This window comes from Camelus ferus, chromosome 3 (assembly GCF_009834535.1).
Source record: "Camelus ferus isolate YT-003-E chromosome 3, BCGSAC_Cfer_1.0, whole genome shotgun sequence".
Taxonomy (NCBI): domain Eukaryota; kingdom Metazoa; phylum Chordata; class Mammalia; order Artiodactyla; family Camelidae; genus Camelus; species Camelus ferus.
This window is the reverse complement of record NC_045698.1, coordinates 49,875,509-49,897,004: the sequence shown is the minus strand read 5'-3', so window position 1 is coordinate 49,897,004 and position 21,496 is coordinate 49,875,509. Positions and strand designations below refer to the sequence as shown.

Below are 21,496 nucleotides of genomic sequence, written 5' to 3'. Positions count from 1 at the left end.
CGAGGCTGTTTAGACGGAAGCCTTGTTGCTTGGTGCCGAAGTCCGAGGTGGTAAACGGTGCCCGGTTAGATGCAGTGAGAGATCTCAATGAGGAGGACTTTTGTACTTTCCCCCTCACCCTTTACCCCAGTTCGGAGAGGAGCTGTTGAATCGGCAGGTGATAGGTACAAGAAATATTCGTAGTGACTTGGAACATGTCAGAATGGAGACGACCTTTAGTCCAGGAAGAAGAGCGTTATTTAACAGTAAAATATTCTTGCAGTCAGTGGGCCAGAGTAAGGAAAAGACATCTTACTTTTCCTGTATTTTTAAAAACAAAATACGTCCCTTTCCAAAATTTTTGTAAAGCAGATAGTCAATTGTAGAATTTGAAAGCTAATTAGTTAAAACGGATGAGGCCCTTTTAAAGAGAAAAGGTAGGTAATCTTTTCTTTGGTTAGTGTATGGTTTGGGGTTTGTTGCTGGGGTTTTTTTTCCCCCCAAGTTTTTCGCTATGGGAAGATCCACATTGCCTTTTTTTACTTCCTTCTCTCTTCCTGTTAAACTTTTAGAAATGGCTGGACCTAGCAGTTAACTTAGAGAGGGAGAGCAGGGGCCAGTCTCTCAACAAGCTGGTCATAAGATACTAGGTCATGTGCAGCCACTGGCTATTAAGAAATCACGCTGCTTCCAGTATACATACTTGGCTAAGCGTTTAGACATCGTTTGTGGAATCATTTCATATTAGGCTTTTATATTGTCTTGAGAAGGCTGAGAAAGGACCTAGGAAAAGCATTTGTATGTCGGGAGTAAAGCTTTTTCTGTATGCAAATAGAAGTTACGGCATGTGTTGTTATTGGGATCATTATTGGAATTTAAGTGAGAAGTTTTCAGTAAAGTGAAGCTCCCTAGGGTTTCTTTAGATTAAATATATCTTGTAATTTAGGACTCTGTATTGAACACACTGTAATAGGTATACGTCTTCTTTTGAAATTGTTATGAAATGGCCTCTGCACAGTGATTCTGATAATTTTATCACCTTTTTCTCATTAAAAGAGAAGAATACTTCAAATTACTATTGTAGTGGTGTTAAGTATTTTACAAAACAAGCTGTACTTTTGAACTATTGATCATGACTTTTTTGGAGGTAGCGGAATTGGAGTGACTGGTAGAGTCACCTGTGCTGAGTATGCACTGGATCTGAGTTGCACAGTATGCAGAGCAGTGTAGTAGGTGTATACTTTGTGACAAAAAATAGAGTGTCTCCTTGGTGTTTAAGTGCATGGAAATGTAGTATCTGACCTCTTCTTTGGTAGGTAAGTAACTTCAATGTTGCTGCATACATAGACTCAACAGGGATGTAGGTTTTGGTATTCTTATTAACAGCTATGAAGGAATTTCCCTGAAATTTAACAATTTGTGCTTACATATAATGTTTTTTGGAAGCTTTTTGATCAAGAATATTTTATATTGAGTGCATATTTTTAAATTTAAATTACGTATATATTTTGAGCCTTTGCATTCACCTGATAATTTAAACAAGAGTTAGAACTCAGCATTTGTTCTTTTCCTTCTGTTAAGTAATGTACTTAAGTCCCAATACTAACTTGTCTTGTTCCCTCCACCCCTACTCCGCTAGTGGAGTGAATTCGGAATGGTGGACTGGGAGGTAAACTTGTATTAGAAATACACCAGCCCAAAGTTTCTTATTATATGTAGCCTATTTTCTACAGACTTGCTTCTTAGGCATATAGGTTCCAAAAATACTGGATAGACAATAATTGTAGGTGGTTATAACAACTATCAGGATGATTGTGGATGGGAAAAGATTCATGCCTTAGTAGGACTTGAGAGCAGCTAAGCCTGGATAAAATAAATCTCATTCAGTTTCTTCTGGATTCCCTCCATCTTTTTACCTTATCTTTTTCTCCACACACCTAACTATTGGCTGAAATTCTATCCATCTCGAGAGTCCATCTCAACTGTTCTTTCCTTGAAGTCTTTTCTTATTTTCCAATTATACCAGAGCTCCTTCCCTTGAATTCCTATAGTGTTTTATTAGTAACTTGCTTCTGACTCTTACTATAAATGCATTTTTTTCTCTTGAATTTATGCTTGCTGGACTGTTGGGAACAGGAATTTTTGATTCTTCTGCAGTGTCTACAAATTGCCTTGTCTCTGTTAAAAGTAGAAGAGTGAGGGAATGTCATGAGGGTAGAGAAAGGCAAAAATCTGTCTACTGACCATGAATGGGAGTTCATATTTTCTGAGTAAAGGGTCCTGAAGTTTATATAATTTATTGGGTTCTGTATAAGAAAAAAATATAAAATTATAGACACAATTGCTGGGGCCCCTTCTATCACTCTGAATGGAGTCTGTTCAAGTGAGCATTGCTGAAGATTTCTAAGCTTCATTAGCTATGCATAACTCTGCCTCTAACTGAGAAAATACTGCATGCCTCGCAGTATTCTAAGTCTATTCTTGTTTAAACAACTAAGAGGTGGAGTTTGACAAAGAGAGAGGATAAGTAACTTGACTACAATCACACAGTTAACTAGCCTTCTGAGAGGCAGTAATTGGAAGTGAGGTAGGGTTAAGTTATGCCAGTCTAACAATTCGTATTATAGGCAATGGAGAGTTGTTCCTGTAAGTTTTGGAGCTGGAGGCTCTGTGAGGTTAATATGTAAGATAAGTAAGGAAAATATGCCTAATAAATAAGATTATGTAAGTTTTGAAATTAAAAAGCAGATGATACCAAAAGTAAGATTTTAAAGCCTTCTCAGGAATCTAGGAACCTGATAATTTGATTGGATTACTTGAAAATAGAGAGGAGGAGTCATATTTAAGGGTTTAATATGAAGAAAAGACAAATAGGAGTTGGTGATGGGCTATAAAGATTAAGAAGAAACAGTCAGGTGTTTAGCATCTCCTATGAATATAGTAGGTATATTCACGATTTTATCCAGCCATTCAAATGACAGAGCAAAGAAACTGAAGTTAGAAAAAGTTAAATAACTTTTCAAAACTCCTCACAGGAATAGTTAAGTAGTTGAGTCTCTCTGATAATGTATCTATTCCCCTGTCCATACCCTGAGCCAGGAACCCAGAGCCAGGTTTGAGTCTGAGTGACTGGAAGTGGCAGTATAGCCAAGGAAATAGGAATAGAGGGAGGAAGTGCACCTTATAGGGGAAGGTAAATTCAGTTTTGTATAGTAACCATTATCATTTCCAGTTGATGTCTTAAGTGGTGGCAAACCACAGGGAGTTAAAAATAAGGAAATAATGATTAGAAAGCCCTTAGGAAAGAATGAATTAAATTACCAGCACAGATAAGCTCTCAGGGAGGGGTTGTAATGATGGAATTTAGAAGATTGAAGAGCTGAACCATCTCAAACTTGTTGAATTAGGCAATAGGAAAGTAAAGATTTCTCTAAGCCAATTCAGTATATTTTTAGCAATCCATTTAGATTTATTTTTTGTCAGATTGTTTTTGGAATTGTGTGTGCTTAAAACCCAGAGCATAAAAATATGCAATAACAAGAATTCCCGTAGAGGTTACATTTCTGCCTTTGCAAGTTTATTGATTGTAATCTAAACTGTGCAGCAGCCAAGCTTGAGCAACACAGAAACCTTTTATAGGTACTAGGAAAAGATAATCCAAGATTGGGTATTTTTGGTGGGGTTGTGGGGGATAACCAAGGATGGTTTTGAAAACCAGTTTTATGTTTGTATTACTACTTGAGTTCGAAAAATAGATCTTCAGAGAAACTTGGAAAATGAATTAACTTTTAAATACATAATACTGAGTTCTGTGGAGTTAAAAATAAGGTTGATGAAGACTTATTAAAGATTAACGATCTACTATTTTTACTTTAACGTAGTTATAAGCATCATAAATTTTCATGTAGGAATAACTTAACACCAAAAAGAGTTTGGACCATGATTGGCTTTGTACTCTTGTTGATTAAGAAGACTTCATGTAGTACTTGGTGTAGGAGAATGAGAGACTGTTATTACCAAACGTACTTTCCTATTGAATATGTTAATTATGGCAAGGACCCAAACAATTTAAGAATGAGGAAGATAGTGAGGAGGGGAGGATGAAAGCATACAGAAAACAGAGCAAAATTTTTACCTGAAATGTGCTTCAGTTTTATTCCTCAAATGTTAAAAGAAAATGTATATTTTATTTACTTTCTATTTTATTTACAGTTTTGTAAAAATTACTGAAAATCATATACAATCTAGAAAATCCTAACTTTTCACTATTTTTTTTTGTTTACTGTTTATAGTAAAGTTAGAACTTTTCACGTTTTGTTTTAAAATTAGGTTGACTGCTATTTCAGAAAGTTTGCATTTCTAAAATACTGACTTATTTTTTCCGTTCACCTCTCTCCTTCTCCCTCAGTGGACAAACTACATTCATGGGTGGCAGGATCGTTGGGTAGTTTTGAAAAATAACACTCTGAGTTACTACAAATCTGAAGATGAGACAGAGTATGGCTGCAGAGGATCTATCTGTCTTAGCAAGGCTGTCATCACAGTAAGTACTCGTTCTCCTTCATTCAACTAATATGCACCAGAAACCTATTCTGGGTGCTTGGGATATGTCTACGAACAGAATAGATTAAGATCCTTTTCCTGTGGAGCATACAGTCTAATACTTTTTTTCCATAAAGTTATTTTAGAGAGTAGTACAACATACTATTATTTTATATAGACATGTAGTATTTATCTAGTTGGTTACAGCACGCCCTTAAACAAGGGCTTCAGAAAAAAAAGATATTAGATGACTTCATATCTGATGAAACTGGTACAGTTTCTTGGTGAGTTATTGAAAAAGTTAAAGCAGGAAAATAAAAAAGATACATATCTTAATATTTTAAAATTTTGACCTAAAATATATAAATCTAAATTAATTTGCCACCTTTTTGATGTAGCGCTATCAGTATCTCTTTGAACGTGGAATTGAGAGATATTCTTTTGTAAATTAGCATATTCATAATTCCTAATTTGCAGTTTCCAATTTTGATTCTCTGAAGTGGAATAAAAGCTTAAAGATACTTTTGAAAAGCTCTAAATATAAGTTCCTCTTTTGAGCTTTTAATGTTTTTCCCTAATATTTTACAGATGTCTCACCTTTATTTAATTTAATACCTTTTAAAAGAATGACTCACTTTTATTGAGTCATTCTACTTATCTGGCATTCAACTTAGTTTACATAGAAACAACTCTCTTTGCACTTGTATTCCCTAGACTTACAAAATGTTTAATTAAGTTATGTAAGGACTATAGCAAGTAAACTGGCATAAACACGTTTGGGAACAACCAGCTGACTTGTTAAATGGGTGACTCAACTAGTGGGACAGAAGTGCTTGAATATACTAAAAACTAGCATACTAGTTGAGAGTGGTCAGCATATCATGGCATATTTAATAAATGGTGAAAAAAAAAGTGTTGATTAAGGCAGGTTAGTTAAATGGAGGTCAGTTAAGGGAGCTATTGTAGTTAAAAGTCTAAAATGAGTATGTTAAAATAATCATAGATTTTACTGATGTTCAAAGAGAATTCATGTTATGATAGAACGTATATTGTTTATAAAAATAAATGGTATATTTTGGATCTATGTTGATGTCTAAATGTGACTTACATATGTTTGTGTTACACATTTGAGGAAATCCATCATTTTCATACATTCTGCCCCTCTTATATGTTCAGAGTTTGAAAACAAAAGCTTAGTTGAATATTGACTTGGAAAAACTTATATAGGAATTGTTTGAAATTTTAAGAATGAAACTACTACTCTCCATTCTTAGGGACAATTTTAAAGAAATAGTTTGAACATAAAGACTTTATTTTGACTGGTATGTGGTATGTAATAATGTAATTTTAAAAATTATATTTAATATTTAGTATTTGGGGTTTTATTTCTCTTGAGATAGATTTATGCTAGAAGAAAAAGTTGTGAATAGAAATATACTTTATAATCTTAAAGTGTTTTTCCTTGGTTCATCTCCTTCCTAATTTTGCATAATGTTAGATGCTTGCTAGTTACAATGCTTGTTTGACTCTTTGAAAATAGCATATTGATTGGTAATGTGAAAATGGAGAGGAATGAAATTTTGTATCTTCATTGTTTCCTAAGTAGTAATATTCTTAGAGTACCATGCTAGTTTCTGTGGAGTTATAGTTATCTTGTCTTAAATTATAGACTGCGGTACTAGTGCATGGCTTACTTGGGGAAAAGAAGAAAATTTTTAATAAATACTAAAATTGCATATGCTTGTGAAAAAGCAATGTATTAGTTCTTTGTAGATTTTTTGTTGTTAGATCTTTATTTGCATACAGAACTTCCATTGTGGTTCATAATCAAAGAAATGAATAGGAAAGTGTAACAATTTGAAGCTTTGAAAGGACCTAGTGGAAGTATTTACTGGGCTATGTGGTGGTAGATAAGGTCAAAAAATACAAATGAAGCAGCAGAATCTGAATGGTAGTTAGTCTTTGCTACAGTGAAACAGGTGTTAGGGGGAAACCCAAGCGTTTATATTCCTTAACTCCTTCAAGTTTGTTCCTATTCTGTGGGTTCACAGGTTCACTGTTAACATATTTCAAGGAAATTACAAAATATAGGTGAATTTAGTGAACTTCTCAGAATGAAGTTTACAGAGTATGTATTTGAGTTAAATTTTCAAAATGTAATAACCTCTATTAAATAGATATCCTTTGTCTTAAATATGGGCTATTATATGTAGCATTTCATCTCTGAAGAGAGAGTAAACTTGAATTTGTGCACAGGGCATCCTTATGAAATTGGTAGCATTCGTGTTTGAGGAAATCTGGACTTGAAGAATTGTGACTTTACTGTAACCATTCATTAACATATATATTATTTGTTGGTGAACCTAATATCTGAGCCTACCATTTCCAATAGAACCTAATTTATTGTTAAATTCACTCTTATTTTAGCTTAACAATTAAGTCATTTTTAATTTATTCAAATCATGTTTAGCTCTGTGATAATACATTGAATGAAATAGTTTCAAGAAACAAAGTATTTCCTGGGAGAATTTGTTACCTGGAAATAATTCTTAATGTGAAGGGATTGGGAGTAAGTTAATAAGAAAAACAGTACTCTGTCACTTTGTGAAAAATGATCTTTCTGTATGTCAAATAAATGTTTGTAGGTAGAAAGTTGAATATCTGAATTTTTATTATGGTTTAATAGTTACTTGCTGAAGGTCCAGTCCCTGCTACAATACAGTAGATGTTCAGTACATGTTAATTGTATTTCATCAGTCAAAAACAATGTTTATGGAGTATTTAAACTATTATTTATTTTTTAAATTCTGTGTTTAAATAAAATACCCATAGTAAAAAAATATAATCCATGCCATGAGAAAGTTTAAAAATACTTCTCTTTATTCTTAGTCTTACACTCAGGAAATAACCAAAGTTAAATTTTTGGTCTGTCATTGCAGACAGTATGTATACCTATATACTCATTTATTTGTTTAAATCCTTCATTTTCATTTAGACAAATAGTATCATACTAAACCTATCATTCTATACTTTGTTTTCTTTTAATATGTCTTGGACATTTACTGCATTTTGCTGAATTATGTGGTTGTACCATATCTTGTATCTGCCTCTTCCCTGTTCTTGGACATTTAGTTCCTATTTAAATTTGTTGTACAACACTTTTGAAACAAACATATGTAGTATTTTAAAATTTGTTCATAGTTATTGTCAAATGCCCTTTCAAAACTACTGCTTTTCATTCCTACCAATAGTGCATGAATGTCTCTGTTTCCCCATACCCTCAAGTACTGAGGAAGTCAGATTTTGGCAAATGTTAAAATATTTGTCAAACTGCTAGATAAAAATGGTGTCTCATTATTTTCAGTTGTGTTTTTTATTCAAGAGGTTGAGTAACTTCATATGTTTATAAACTCATTTTTATTTTCTTCCTCCTCTTATCATTTGTTCATCTCTTTCTCATTTATTGATTTGTAGAAGCTCTTTATATCATAATGTTTGGCCACTTGTCATATTTATTGCAGATGTTTCCTCCCTAGGTTGTCAGTTGTCTATTTCTTTTCTTGTTTTATAATCTTTTTCAACCTTACAGAAATTAAGAAATTTTATATACTCTTATTGACCTTTTCCTTTATGGCTTCTGTATTTAGTTATGTTTAGGTATGTATTCCCCCCTCAAAGACTATAACTCTGTATAACTGTAGTTATATTTTTGCTACAATTTTTTCATCTACATCTGAGTTTTGATTCCTATGGGAGTTATTTTAGTGTAAGGAGGGATGTGTGAATTTAGCTTTTTATTTTTTTCCAAATGACTAACCCTGTAGTCTAATACTATTAATTGAAAAGTTCACCTATTCTCCACTGGTTTGAAATGTCATCTTTATTACATGTTACATTCCAATGTGTATTTGAGATTGTTTCTGGACTCTGTTCTGTTAAGTTGGCCTGTCTCTTCTTTCTTTTTGTACTATATTTAAAATTATATTGCTAATATTTCATCAACCAATTCTTTAAACTGCTTATGATCCTTTTGTGAAAATAAAAGAAGTGATTTGTTTGTAGTTACTGAGATTAGAAGATGTTACAGGAATTAGGTAGGTAGAGATTTTGGAAATAGTAAAGTTTATAGTCCCAAGTCTCACCTTAAGTATCTGACTTTGTATAGCTAGTATCTTACAGAACTTCTTTAGTTACCAAGCAAATGGGATTCCTATTATTATTATTATAGGTTGGTTATAGAGAAATTTATTCATCAGTTTCATGTTTTAGTAGTTTTAGAAGGTTTTGTTTTGTATTTCTCTAATAATTAATGATATTGAGAATCTTTTCATGTGCCTGTTGGCCATCTGTATGTCTTCTTTGGAGAAATGTCTGTCTAGATCTTCTGCCCATTTTTTGATTGGGTTGTTTGTTTTTTTGTTATTGAGTTGTATGAGCTGTTTGTATATTCTGGAAATTAAGTCAGTCACATCCTTTGCAAATATTTTCTCCCAGTCTCCCAGTCCGTAGGTTGTCTTTTTGTTTTGTTAATGGTTTCCTTTGCTGTACAAAAGCTTTTAAGTTTGATTAGGTTCTATTTGTTTATTTTTGCTTTCAATTCTATCAGTCTGGGAAATGGATCCAACAAAATGTAGCTGCAACTTAACATCAAAGAGTGTTCTGCCTATGTTTTCCTCTAGAAGTTTTAGAGTATCTGGTCTTACATTTAGGTGTTTAATCCATTTTGAGTTTATTTTTGTATATGGTGTTAGAGAATGTTCTAATTTCATGTACATCCAGCTAGCCAACTTTCCCAGCATCACTTGCTGAAGAGATTGTCTTTTTCTCCATTGTGTATTCTTGCCTCCTTTGTTGTAGGTTAATTTACCATAAGTCGACGGGTTTATTTCTGGGCTGTCTGTCCTGTTCCATTGATCTGTGTGTCTGATTTTGTGCCAGTATCATATTGTTTTGATTACTTTAGCTTTGTAGTATAGTCAGACATCAGGGAGTGTGATTCCTTCAGCTCCATTCTTCTTTCTTAAGATTGTTTTGACTGTTCTGGGTCTTTAGTGATTCCATAAAATTTTTAATGTTTTTTGTTCCAATTCTGTGGAAAATGCCATTGGTAGTTGATAGGGATTGCGTTGAATCTGTAGATTGCCTTGGGTAGTATGGTCATTTTAAAAATATTGATTCTTCCAGTGCGAGAACACAGTGTATCTTTCCATCTGTTTGTGTGATCTTCAGTTTGTTTCATCAGCATCTTAGAGTTTTTGGAGTACAAGTCTTTTGCCTCCTTTGGTAGGTTTATTCCTAGGTATTTTATTCTTTTTGATACAATGGTAAAAGGGATTGTTTTCTTAATTTCTCTTTGTGATATTTCATTGTTACTGTATAGAAATGCAGCAGATTTCTGTGTATTTTGTATCCCGCAACTTTACTGAACTTGTTGACCAATGTCTTAAACAACAAATTTATTATCTCACAGCTCTGGAGGCTTAAAGTCTGGATCAAGATGATGTCAGGGTTGCTTCCTTCTGTTGCTTATGATGGTATGCTAGTAATTTTTGGCATCACTTGGCTTATATATGCATCATCCCGATCTCTGCATTCATGTTTACATGGCGTTCTCCCTGTGCATGTGACTGTGTCCTGATTTTCTCTTTATAAGGAAACCAGTCATATCACACTATTCCAGTGTGACCTCATCCTAACTAATTATATCTCCAATTACCCTATTTCCAAATAAATTCAAATTCTGAAGTACTTGCAGTTAGGGCTTCAACATCTAAATTTGAGGGCATGTAGTTTAACTCATAACAAAAAGTATCAGAGTTAGGACTAGAACTCAAGTCTCCCAATTCCCACCTGATGTTATTTTATCACATGTCATTGAGCATAGGAAAAATACATATATAGTACATTTTATTTTATGTTAGACTTACAGGAACATGACTGTTAAATACTTACAAATTATAACTCTTTAAAATTTGTGATTTACTATTACTGTCTTCTGTTAAATCTTTGTAATAAATATGGTCCATGTTTTAGCATTCAAGTTTCCTTAAAGCAAGAAATACACAAAATTTCTAAATTTGTGTGCTTAAAATAGCAAGAGGCTTGTTTTCTTAGTTTTTCTGGAGGTCTTTTAAGCTTCACAGACACCAATTTTTATGTAGTATTTTTTTTTAATTGACACAGCTGATTTACAACATTAGTTTCAGGTGTACAGCAGAGTTTTACAGCTTACATTCCATTAAAAATTATTATAAGATAATGGCTATAATTCCCTGTACTGTACATATTTAGTGTTTTTTATTTATCATCTTTTTATCTTTTAAAAAATATTTTTATTGAAATATAGTCAGTTTACAATGTATCAATTTCTGGTGTACAGCGTAATGCTTCAGTCATACATGAACATACATATATTCATTTTCATATTCTTTTTCACCACGAGTTACTACAAGATATTGAATATAGTTCCCTGTGCTATATAGTATGAACTTGTTGTTTATCTATTTTATATATAGTAGTTAGTATGTGCAAATCTCAAACTCCCAATTTATCCCTTTCCCTGCCCCGTAATCTTAAGTTTGTTTTCTATGTCTGTAAATCTGTTTTGTAAATAAGTTTTTTTAAGATTCCACATATAAGTGATATCATATGGTGTTTTTCTGTCTCTTTGTGGCTTACTTCACTTAGAATGACAATCTCCAGGTCCATCCATGTTGCTGCAAATGGCATTATTTTATTCTTTTTTATGGCTGAGTGGTATTCCATTGTATACATACACCACAACTTCTTCATCCAGTCATCTGTGTTGATGGACTTTTAGGTTGTTTCCATGACCTGGCTATTGTAAATACTGCTGCTTTGAATATTGGGGTGCATGTATCTTTTTGAATTAAGGTTCCCTCTGGATATATGCCCAGGAGTGGGATTGCTGGATCAAATAGCAAGTCTGTTTTTAGTCTTTTGAGGAATCTCTATACTGCTTTCCATAATGGCCGCACCAAACTACGTTACCACCAACAGTCTAGGAGGGTTCCCTTTTCTCCACGTTCTCTCCAGCATTTATTGTTCATGGTCTTTTGAATGGTGGTCATTCTGACAAGTGTGAGGTGATACCTCATTGTAGTTTTGATTTGCATTTCTCTAATAGTGATATTGAGCATTTCGTGTGCCTATTAGTCATTTGTATGTCTCCATTGGAGAATTGCTTGTTTAGGTCTTCTGCCCATTTTTGGATTGGGTTTTTTGTTTTTTTATTATTTAGTTGTATAAGCTGTTTATATATTCTGGAAATTAAACCCTTGTCAGTCTTATCTTTTGCAGGTATTTTCTCCCATTTTGTAGGCTGTCTTTTTGTTTTGCTTCTGGTTTCCTTTGCTGTGCAAAAGCTTTTAAGTTTAATTAGGGCCCATTTGTTTATTTTTGCTTTTATTTCTATTGCCTCAGTAGATTGCCCTGGGAGAATATTGCTAAGATTTATATCAGATAAAGTTTTGCCTATGTTTTCTTCTAAGAGGTTTATAATGTCTTGTCTTATGTTTAAGTCTTTAAGCTATTTTGAGTTTATTTTTGTGTATGGTGTGAGGGAGTATTCTAACTTCATTGATTTGTATGCAACTGTCCAGTTATCACAACACCATTTAGCATTTTATCTTAATTTCCAAAGTGCTTAAAATATCATCATTGGGCTCTGAAGTCAAACCTGGATTTAGATCTTGGCTCTGCTTCTTATGGCTAAAGGTACCTTTGAGTAGATGACTAAATTTCTCTGAGCTTCACTTTCTTAACTGGTTAAAGATGGGAGTACAAGATTTAAGGGTGAAATGATTTTGTGTATTAAGTGAAATAACATAAAAGCACTTATACTTTTGTTCTTGGCAACATAGTTGGCACTCAGATATAAGTTTATTTTGTGAAATGTTTGTTTTAGAAATCGTGCAGTTTTAAAAGAAGAGAGGAGAAGCTGGCAAAGCCTTTTATTAAAGCTGGACAAAGATGCAAGTGGCTTTTTAAAGGCAGGATATATGACATGTCATATTTGAACAAATTCTCATGCATTTCTTGCAAGCAATATCCTTCTACCAAATGGTTGTTTCACAACTTTAAAAAATTTGTGTGTGTGTACATATATATATATTTAATATATAAGCAGTTAACTCTTTATATGCTTTCTGCATGCTCCTGTTTTTCCTTGTTCCACTATTGTTTTTATTTAACTTTTTAAAAGTCAGATGAACTTTTTATTTAACTTTTTAAAAGTCAGATTTATTTAGGTATAATTTACACTCAGTAAAATTCACCCCTTTTAAGTGTACGGTTATAATTTTCATAGATGTATGTGGTCATGTGATCACTACCTCAGAATATGGACAATTTTCAACACCCTAAAAAGTTCTCTCCTGCGCCTTTGTTACTGCCCCATCCCTAGTCTCTGGCAACCACAGTTCTTATAGTTTTACCTTTTCTAAAATGTTGTGTAAATGGAATCATACAGTATGCAGCTCTTGCTGTCTGGCGTTTCATTTAGTGCAAAGCTTTTGAGAGTCATCCATGTTGTTGCATGTATTCCTAAGTTACTCCTTTTTATTACTGAGTACTGTTCCCCAGTATAGATGTATCAAAGTTTGTTTATCTATTCACCAGTTGACAGATTTATATTTCCAGTTTTGGGCTACCATATGTTTGTTTATTTTTGGAGGAGGTACTGGGGGTTGAACCCAGGACCTTGTGCATGCTAAGCATGCCCTCTACACTTGGGGTATATCCTCTGGGCTACCATATGTAAGGCTGCTAAACAGGTCTTTGTGTAAAGATCATGTTTTATTTCTCTTGGATAGGTACCTAGGAATGAAATTGCTGGGTCATATTGTAAGTGTATGTTTAACTTTATGAGAAACTGCCAAACTATTTTCCAAAGTGGCAGTACCAGTTTGTACTTCTCCCAACAATGTAAGAGAATTTCAGTTGCTCAGCATTTTTGTCAATACTTGTTTTTTTTTTGTTTTTTATCTTAATTATTCTAGTAGATGTATAGTGATATCTCACGTGGTTTCAATTTGCATTTTCCTAATGACAGATGATGTTATACATCTTTTTACCTGCTTGTTATTTATATCTCTTTGGTGATGTGTCTGTTCAAATCTTTTTTCTGTTTGTCTTTTTTTCTTTTTTTTATTGAAGTGCAGTTACAATGTCATTTTCTGGTGTACAGCACAATGTCTCAGTCATGAATATACATGCATATATTCGTTTTCATATTCTTTTTGATTAATATTATTAGAAGGTATTGAATATAGTTCCTGTGCTATACAGAAGAAATTCGGGTTTTTTTTTTTTAAATCTATTTTTGTATATAGTGGCTAACATTTTCAAATCTGGAACTCCCAAATTTATCCCTTCCTAACCCTGTTTGTCTTCTTAATATTGTTGAGTTATAGAGGGTCTTTGTATACTCGATGTCATAATTTTAGATGTATATTTGGCAAATATTTTCTACCAGCTTAACAGATTGATTTTTGTTACTATCATTAGAAAATAAATTCTATTTAAAACTTCTTTGAATGTATATTTTGCTGACTTTTTGCTCTGAATTCTTGGGAATCTTTGAAGCTTATTTATTTCTTAGAATACTTTGCAAAGTTACCAGCAGTACTATTAGTTTTTTTCCTAGGTTATACAGAGGCAAAATTTCTTAAAATTAAAAAAATTTTTTTCTTTTTTCTGCCATTTAATTAAAGCAACAAAACTTTAGATTTAAAATTACAAGCTGACAACTCAACATGTAATGAATTCACCAGGGAAGCTGGTATTACTGTTGAGTTTCTTCCTTGGAGTAAGTGCTATATAGGCTTGATCTCTGTCCTTTCTTCATTTAAGGAAGGAAACCATGGCTGACAAAGAGAATGAGATACTCTCTTAAGTCCCCATGTTAGAGAATACATATTATCCAACAATTACTGCTTTTAAAAATATACTTTCCTCCCCAGTACCTCCTCTAAAAAATAAACAGTCAAACAAGCAAACCAGCGAACCAACCAACCAACCTAATTATCCCCCCAAAAAGAAAAAATAATAAAAATTTTCTTAAATTTCAAATTTATATAAATAAGTAAGTAAATAAATACACACACACACACACACACATACACTTTCCCACTAGTGAGGATTTATTACTTAAAAAAGAGAAAGAGTATTTAAAAAATTGATTATAAGGAACCAAGAGACCAAGAAGTCATGACCAGTTGAAGCTCATCCAGAAATTAAGGTGGTCTCTAAAGTAATATCTCTAAAGTAATAATGTCTTGAGGATGGGAGACCTGGTTGGGTAATAAGTCCTGAAAACTTATATATAAACACAGTTTTGTAAAGTGAGGTTTTCTCCTGCTGTGAAAAACTTCACATCATTTCATTTGGGTTTTAAAAATTTAGGAAATTCATCTAGGTAAAGATTTATCTACTTTTATATCCTTGCCCATAAAAAGAGTAGTAAAAGGGTTGAAAATTTTTTAAACGGAGAATCAGGTGAGGAGACAATAGAAGACAGCATTTTAGAAGCTAGAAAACATGGGCAAGTGCTAAGTGAGTTACTAGATCTGAGAAATCCAAATCCTAAACTATGAGTTGGGAAAACTGAACAAGATTTATATCATAATTATACAGTACTTTAGCAGTACAAGATAACTCTTGAAATGAGAGGATGGAAGTTGTAAATAAGGAAGATGAGTCAAATATCAGTTTAAAAAACAGTTAGTTACATCCCCAGATTTTTCTACCACAACTGTAGGCAGTTGGGTGATAAACCCACCCCCAACTTGACCAAAGATGGTGGGTTTATCTTTTTAGGGTGGATAAAATAGTGATTTCTGGGCTGGGGAGTGAGGAAATAGGCTGTAGAAAAAAATTGAAAGCAAGGAATCATACTGAATAGAGGGGGATTAAAAGAAGTATGCAGACTGAATACCGAGACCTCACTCTACCCCATCCCACTCCTGTCTCCCACTTGGCTCCCAAAACATGAGCTAACAAACTTTTATCCTCAGGGCAGTAGGTTGCTGGAGTCTTCTCTAGAGAATTTGACTAGCTCAAGAGGAAAGACCTAAAATAGTATTAGAGCTCCCTCAACAAAGTAGCCCAACCAGATTATCCTGCAGTGAAGCCCATCTTTGATAAACTACCTGTAGTCTTACAGCTTCCAGTCAGCTTTTAGATCCCTCATTTTAAAAAATGAATAATCAATAACTAGCAGGCATGTGAGGAAATTTTTCAGTATGAAAGAGATCAGGAGAATAAATGCAATACTAGGCAACAAATTACTCAAATATTCCACCAAAAAAAATAGAGGAAAATTTGTTAGTATTCTCAAAGAGATAAGAGTATTTGAAATCAATTATCCAAAAAACTATACGATAAAAAAGGAAGAGGACAAAAAAGAACACTTAGAAGTTATAAGTATGGTTACAGTGATGAAAAAATCAGAAGGGTTGGAAGATAGAATTATTGACACTCCCCAAAAAGTAGAGAAAAAGAAAAAAGGATAGTGAATAGGGGAAAAGACAAAATTAAGTGAGTCATCCAGGATTTTTAATATTTGAACAAAGGGAGCTTCAGGTAGAGAGAACAGAGAAGAAAGGAATCATCAATAAAAGAATGCAAGAAAAACTTATAGAAATAAAGAACATGGGTTTTCACAGTGAAAGGGCCAAGGAAGGCCCAACATAATGGATTAAGAAAAAAAAAAAAAAAAGGTAAAAGACCCATTTTGGGGTGAGTCAGACCACTGAGAAGAAGATTCTGGATGCTTCCAGAGGGGAAAAAAAAACAAAGCATAAGGATACATAAGGATACAAAATAACTGTGGACCTCTGAAGAATAACCCTGGAAACTAACATGGAATAGACCATGCCTTCTTCTGAAGAAATATTTTCAACACTGAATTCTTTATCTAGCCAAACCACTAAGGAAGTACAAGGGCAGATAAAAGCATTTTAAAATAGGAAGGTCTTAAAAATTTACTTCTTGTGGCTTTTTAAAAACATCCTGCTTTAAAGATGCATAATCAGATACCTACAAATGAAATATGTTTTGAATGTGCTTCAGAATAATCTGTTTAGTAAGACATGAATTAGTAGGGGGTACAGATGAAACAGAAATGACTATGAGTAAATAATTGTCGAAGCTGAATAGTGGTTTATGGGGTTCATTAACCTATTTATTTTTGCATGTTTGAAATTCTCATAATAAATAAAAAGCCATATTAATGTTCTATGAACCTTTCTTTTGGAAGATATGCCACTTCAAAATAAGAAAGTATTAAATAAGAAGAAGATAGGCAGAAAACATTGTTTTCAAAGTGTGATCTCCAGGCCAGTAGCATCTGTATCAGCTGTAGACTTGTTAGAAATTCAAATTCTCAGGCCTCACCCCAGACCTAATGAATAAGAAGCTCTGGTTATGAGGTCCACCATTCTGTCCTGATCAACCCTGGGGATGATTCTGATGTGTGCTGAAGTTTTAGAAACACTCTCCTAAAGCAAGAAGAATAGCTGTAAATGACACACCCACAACAGTTATGAGGCTGGCTATAAAAGGCCAAGAAGTGGGTAATGGCCCAATTCCTGGGGATCCAACCCTTCCTTAAAGTAGTTGGAATAATCCCCCCACTTGTCAGTATATGATATTACCAAGTCCATAAGTACTAACAACCCTGACACCCCAGGGCCTCTGGCCTCTCTCTCTTGCCTCTAAGATGGCTCAAACCCTGTGGAGTGTGTATCTCCCTGAATAAATCTACTTTCACTCAAAAAAAAAAAAAAAAAAAAAAAAGAGGAAGAATAGCTGCGCTCAAGTAAAACATGCAATGACTGATGAATTATTCCATCTAATTTTCTTAACTGCTTTCTTTCTGGACTTTGATAGTTGATATAACATTTAGCTCAATGAAGTGGTTATACATAAAGGCACAGAAATGCTATTATTTGTGCTATTACTGCTAGCAGTCTGAATGGACAATGTATGTAGAAGGTTTAGACTTTGGGAAACAAACGATTTAGTGATTGTCTCAGAAATGAAATAATTCTAAGAAGAAATGAACATACTTTGTACCAACCTGGCTGTTTTTCTACCTGATACCTTAACATTCTCTCCTAACATTGCACAATGAATTCCCCATTATCTAGAATACAATGTCTTTTCCTCCTTCCTTTATCAAATGCCTGTCTTTACTCTGGGCTTAACCTAAACCACAACTTTTCAAAGAATCATTGTCTTCTTGTCTTAACTGTAAAATTTTTTAAAAAGAAACATGGACTGCACAACTTAATGTGGTAAGTAAGCATTGTGCTAAGTATTTTGCATGTCAACTCTGTTAGTTGTCATAATAATCTCCTTATATCTAATCAAATAAATATATTATACTGTATTTTAATCTTTTCAAATATGTGCTTTTATCGTTTTCTGCCTTTGATTCTTGAGAAATAATAATTGCCCACTCCTATGTCTAGGTGGAAGGATTTCCATTAGCTCAGCTCAGTGGCTCCCAAATTTTAGTGTGCATCTAGAATCATCTAGAAGACTTGTTAAAAGCAGATTCCTATTGTATTTGTAAGTTCTATGTAAAAGTAAATCTGTTTTGGCAGAGACATGAATATTTTCAAGTTATCCAGATTATCTTTACTAGTTAGAAGACTTGGAAAGAATCTGTTTTCAGAGCTAAGTTAAGGTCATTAAAATATACTTAGATCACAAAGAATTACAATAAAATAAGTTCTGGTAAAGTTTTATAACATCATTATACATATATATTTATACACACTATAGTATATATGGGATTCTGCCATCACATTATTTTGAATGAAAGTTTCTTTACAGAATTATGATTCCTAGTGCCTAGCACAATGCTTTTCTAAAAGCTTGTCAGTTGAATAATAGCAAATCCTTGTATTTTTGGTGTGGATTGATTTTCATAAATCATTAGATATTATTCAGAATTATTGAAGAAGATGACTGAAGCTAAATAAGGTTATTTTTGTATAACTTAATAGAAGAACAAACAACCCAATCCAGAAATGGGCAGAACACCTAAACAAGCAATTCACCGATGAAGACATGCAAATGGCCACTAAGCACATGAAAAAATGCTCAATATCACTAATTATCAGAGAAATGCAAATCAAAACTACAATGAGGCATCACCTCACACTAGTTAGAATGGCCATCATTCTAAAGTTCACAAAGGATAAATGCTGGAGAGGGTGTGGAGAAAAGGGAGCCCTCCTAAACTGTTGATGGGAATATAGTTTGGAATTATGTAAAACAGTATGAAAATTCCTTAAAAAACTAAAAATACACTTACCATATTATCCAGCAGCCCCACTCCTGGGCATATGTCCAGAGGGAGCTCTAATTCTAAAAGATGCATGCACCCCAATGTTCGCAGCAGTACTGTTTACAGTAGCCAAGAAATGGAAACAACCTAAATGTCCATCAGCAGATGACTGGATAAAGAAGTTGTGGTATATGTATACAATGGAACACCACTCAGCCATTAAAAAAAAAAAATAATAATGCCATTTGCCGTGACATGGACAAACCTGGAAATCGTCATTCTAAGTGAAGTAAGCCAGAAAGAGAAAGAAAAATACCATATGATATCACATATAAGGAATCTTTAAAAAAGGCACACATGAACTTATTTACAAAACAGAGGCAGACTCACAGACAGAAAACAAACTTATGGTTACCAAAGGGGAAAGGGGAGAAGAGATAAATTAGGAGTTTGAAATTAACATCTATGAACTACTATATATAAAATAGATAAGCAAGTTCATACTATATAGCACAGGGAACTATATTCAATAGCTTATAGTACCCTATAATGAAAAAGTATATGCAAATGGATATATGCAACGTTATGCTGTACACCAGAAATTGACACAACAGTGTAAAAAAAAATTAGGTTATTTTTGGCCAAGATATATTTTAGGTAGAGTGCAACATATCAAAAGATGTTTATTTGTATTAATTTACTTCCTAAAACTTCCTTCTTTTAGTCTGAAATAGTACCGTTTTATCATAATAGGAAACGAACATGAATGCAAAAGTTTACTTTTTATGATTCCTGGGACAGATAGGTGATCCTCTTTTTAGTTATAGACTACTACTAGTAAAATTCCATTACAAGTCCACAAGGGATTTGCAAACATGGTAGGAAAAGATTACAACTTCATTTTCAGTAATTTTTAACTGAAATTTAGCATTTTCTTTAATTATTAATGTAGACAAAAATCACAGTAATACTGTCAGTATCTGTGACTTCCTCACCAACAGAAATTACAGATTGTCACATGGCATTATATGTACTATAGATAAACTCAATATCACTATCTGCCACTAAATATTAATTTGTTAGTGAAAACATGCATTTATTACTATTTCTTAATTTTAAAATTTTGATTATGAATTTTCTGTAATTGGTTCCCTTATAATCTTAGGTATTTTGTTTTTTATACTTTGAAAATGTTGTTGTGAGGCATTTGAAAGTTTCATCAGATTTGCACAGGGGTACATGAACCCTTGCATTACATAAGCCTGCACAGAATATTTTTTTAGCATTAGAATTTTGTTCTGAGCTTTCTATTGATATATCTTCAAGTAATTTAAGAGAAAGAATTAGTATCTAAATTTCTAAAGTGAAATGAAATATTTCAGGCCCAGTGTAGAAACAAGGGTGCATTATACTGTCCTTTCTCTTCCAGGTTTTAGGCTCTACTGGGTTATAAGGTTTTGCATGGTCTGCCTCCTTCTTAAACGTCGTCTCTCACCAGCTTCCCTCTCATGGTGTCACCTCCAGTCATGCTATACTTCTTCCAATGTCTTATCTAGGCTTGCTCCCTCCTGCCACAGATCTTTACATTGCTTTTCTTGCTGTCTAGACTGTTCTTACTTTTCCATTTTATCCTTCGTCTGTTGGAGCAGGTATTCCTTTCTTGGAAGCTTTCTATGACTTCCCTGGCTAGGTTACTTCTTTTCATTATAAGCTTTCTTGACACAATGTGCCTTTCCTATCTATGGTTTCTTACACGTTAAGTTTTAGTTTTTGCATGATGATTTGATTAATGTGATCTCTGTGAGCTCTGCAAAGTTAGGGACCATGTCTATTTCTCATTATTGTATCCTCAGCACCTTGAATAGTGCTTGGTAAATCATAGGTGTTTGTAAATATTTTATTGGTTAGTTGGTTACATGGATAGATAAATAAATGAATGAATGGTTTAGATCATGGTTGTCTAATAGAAATATAACATAAGTCACAGATGAAAGCCACATCTGTAATTAAAAATTTTCTAGTAGCCACATTAAAAAAGATTAATTTCTTATATTTTATTTAACTTTATGTATCCAAAATATTACCATCCTAATTTATAGTCATAAAAATTATTACTGAGATATTTTACATTCTTTGTTTTGTGCCAAGTCTTCAAAACCCAGTATGTATTTCACACTTATAGAACATCTCAGTTCAAACTAGTCACACATGGCCAATGAATACTGTATTGAACAGCACACATGTTAAAGCATATTAAAAATTAAGAAATTGGGGGCTGCCCAGATCTTGGTGCCGCCTTTATTTGAGGGTAAAATTGAAAGAGTTTTGTTTATTCAGAAATTCCCAAAATTAAGGTAAAAATAAGAGGGTATGTCAAGTCAGTATGTTAAATTTTAAAAGTTGAAATGAATAATTATAATTTGCTTTCCTATATATTTTCCTGAAGATTTGTAAATTAGGTTTATAAACAAAAACAGAAGACAAAATCTTGGGGAAGATAATATGTAGTTGGGGACCATGAAGTTCTTCAGATTGACCTTCTCTGAAAATCTGTTCTAAGATTCTGCTCTCTTAAACTAACAAATTTTTGTTAAGTAGGTTTTGTTATTTTAGCATCTTTTATTGTAGGGTAATCTGGGAAGGTTTCTCTGGCAA

The 21,496-nt window shown here is 33.3% G+C and overlaps 1 protein-coding gene across 1 annotated transcript in view; it reads left to right on the top strand.

The window, feature by feature from the left end:
- The window catches only part of CERT1 (ceramide transporter 1), a 119,539-nt gene that overhangs the window by 904 nt on the left and 97,139 nt on the right, over positions 1 to 21,496 (top strand). Inside the window, 1 exon segment of the mRNA XM_032474354.1 lies at positions 4,388 to 4,522. Within this exon segment, the coding sequence (XP_032330245.1) occupies positions 4,388 to 4,522 (135 nt within the window).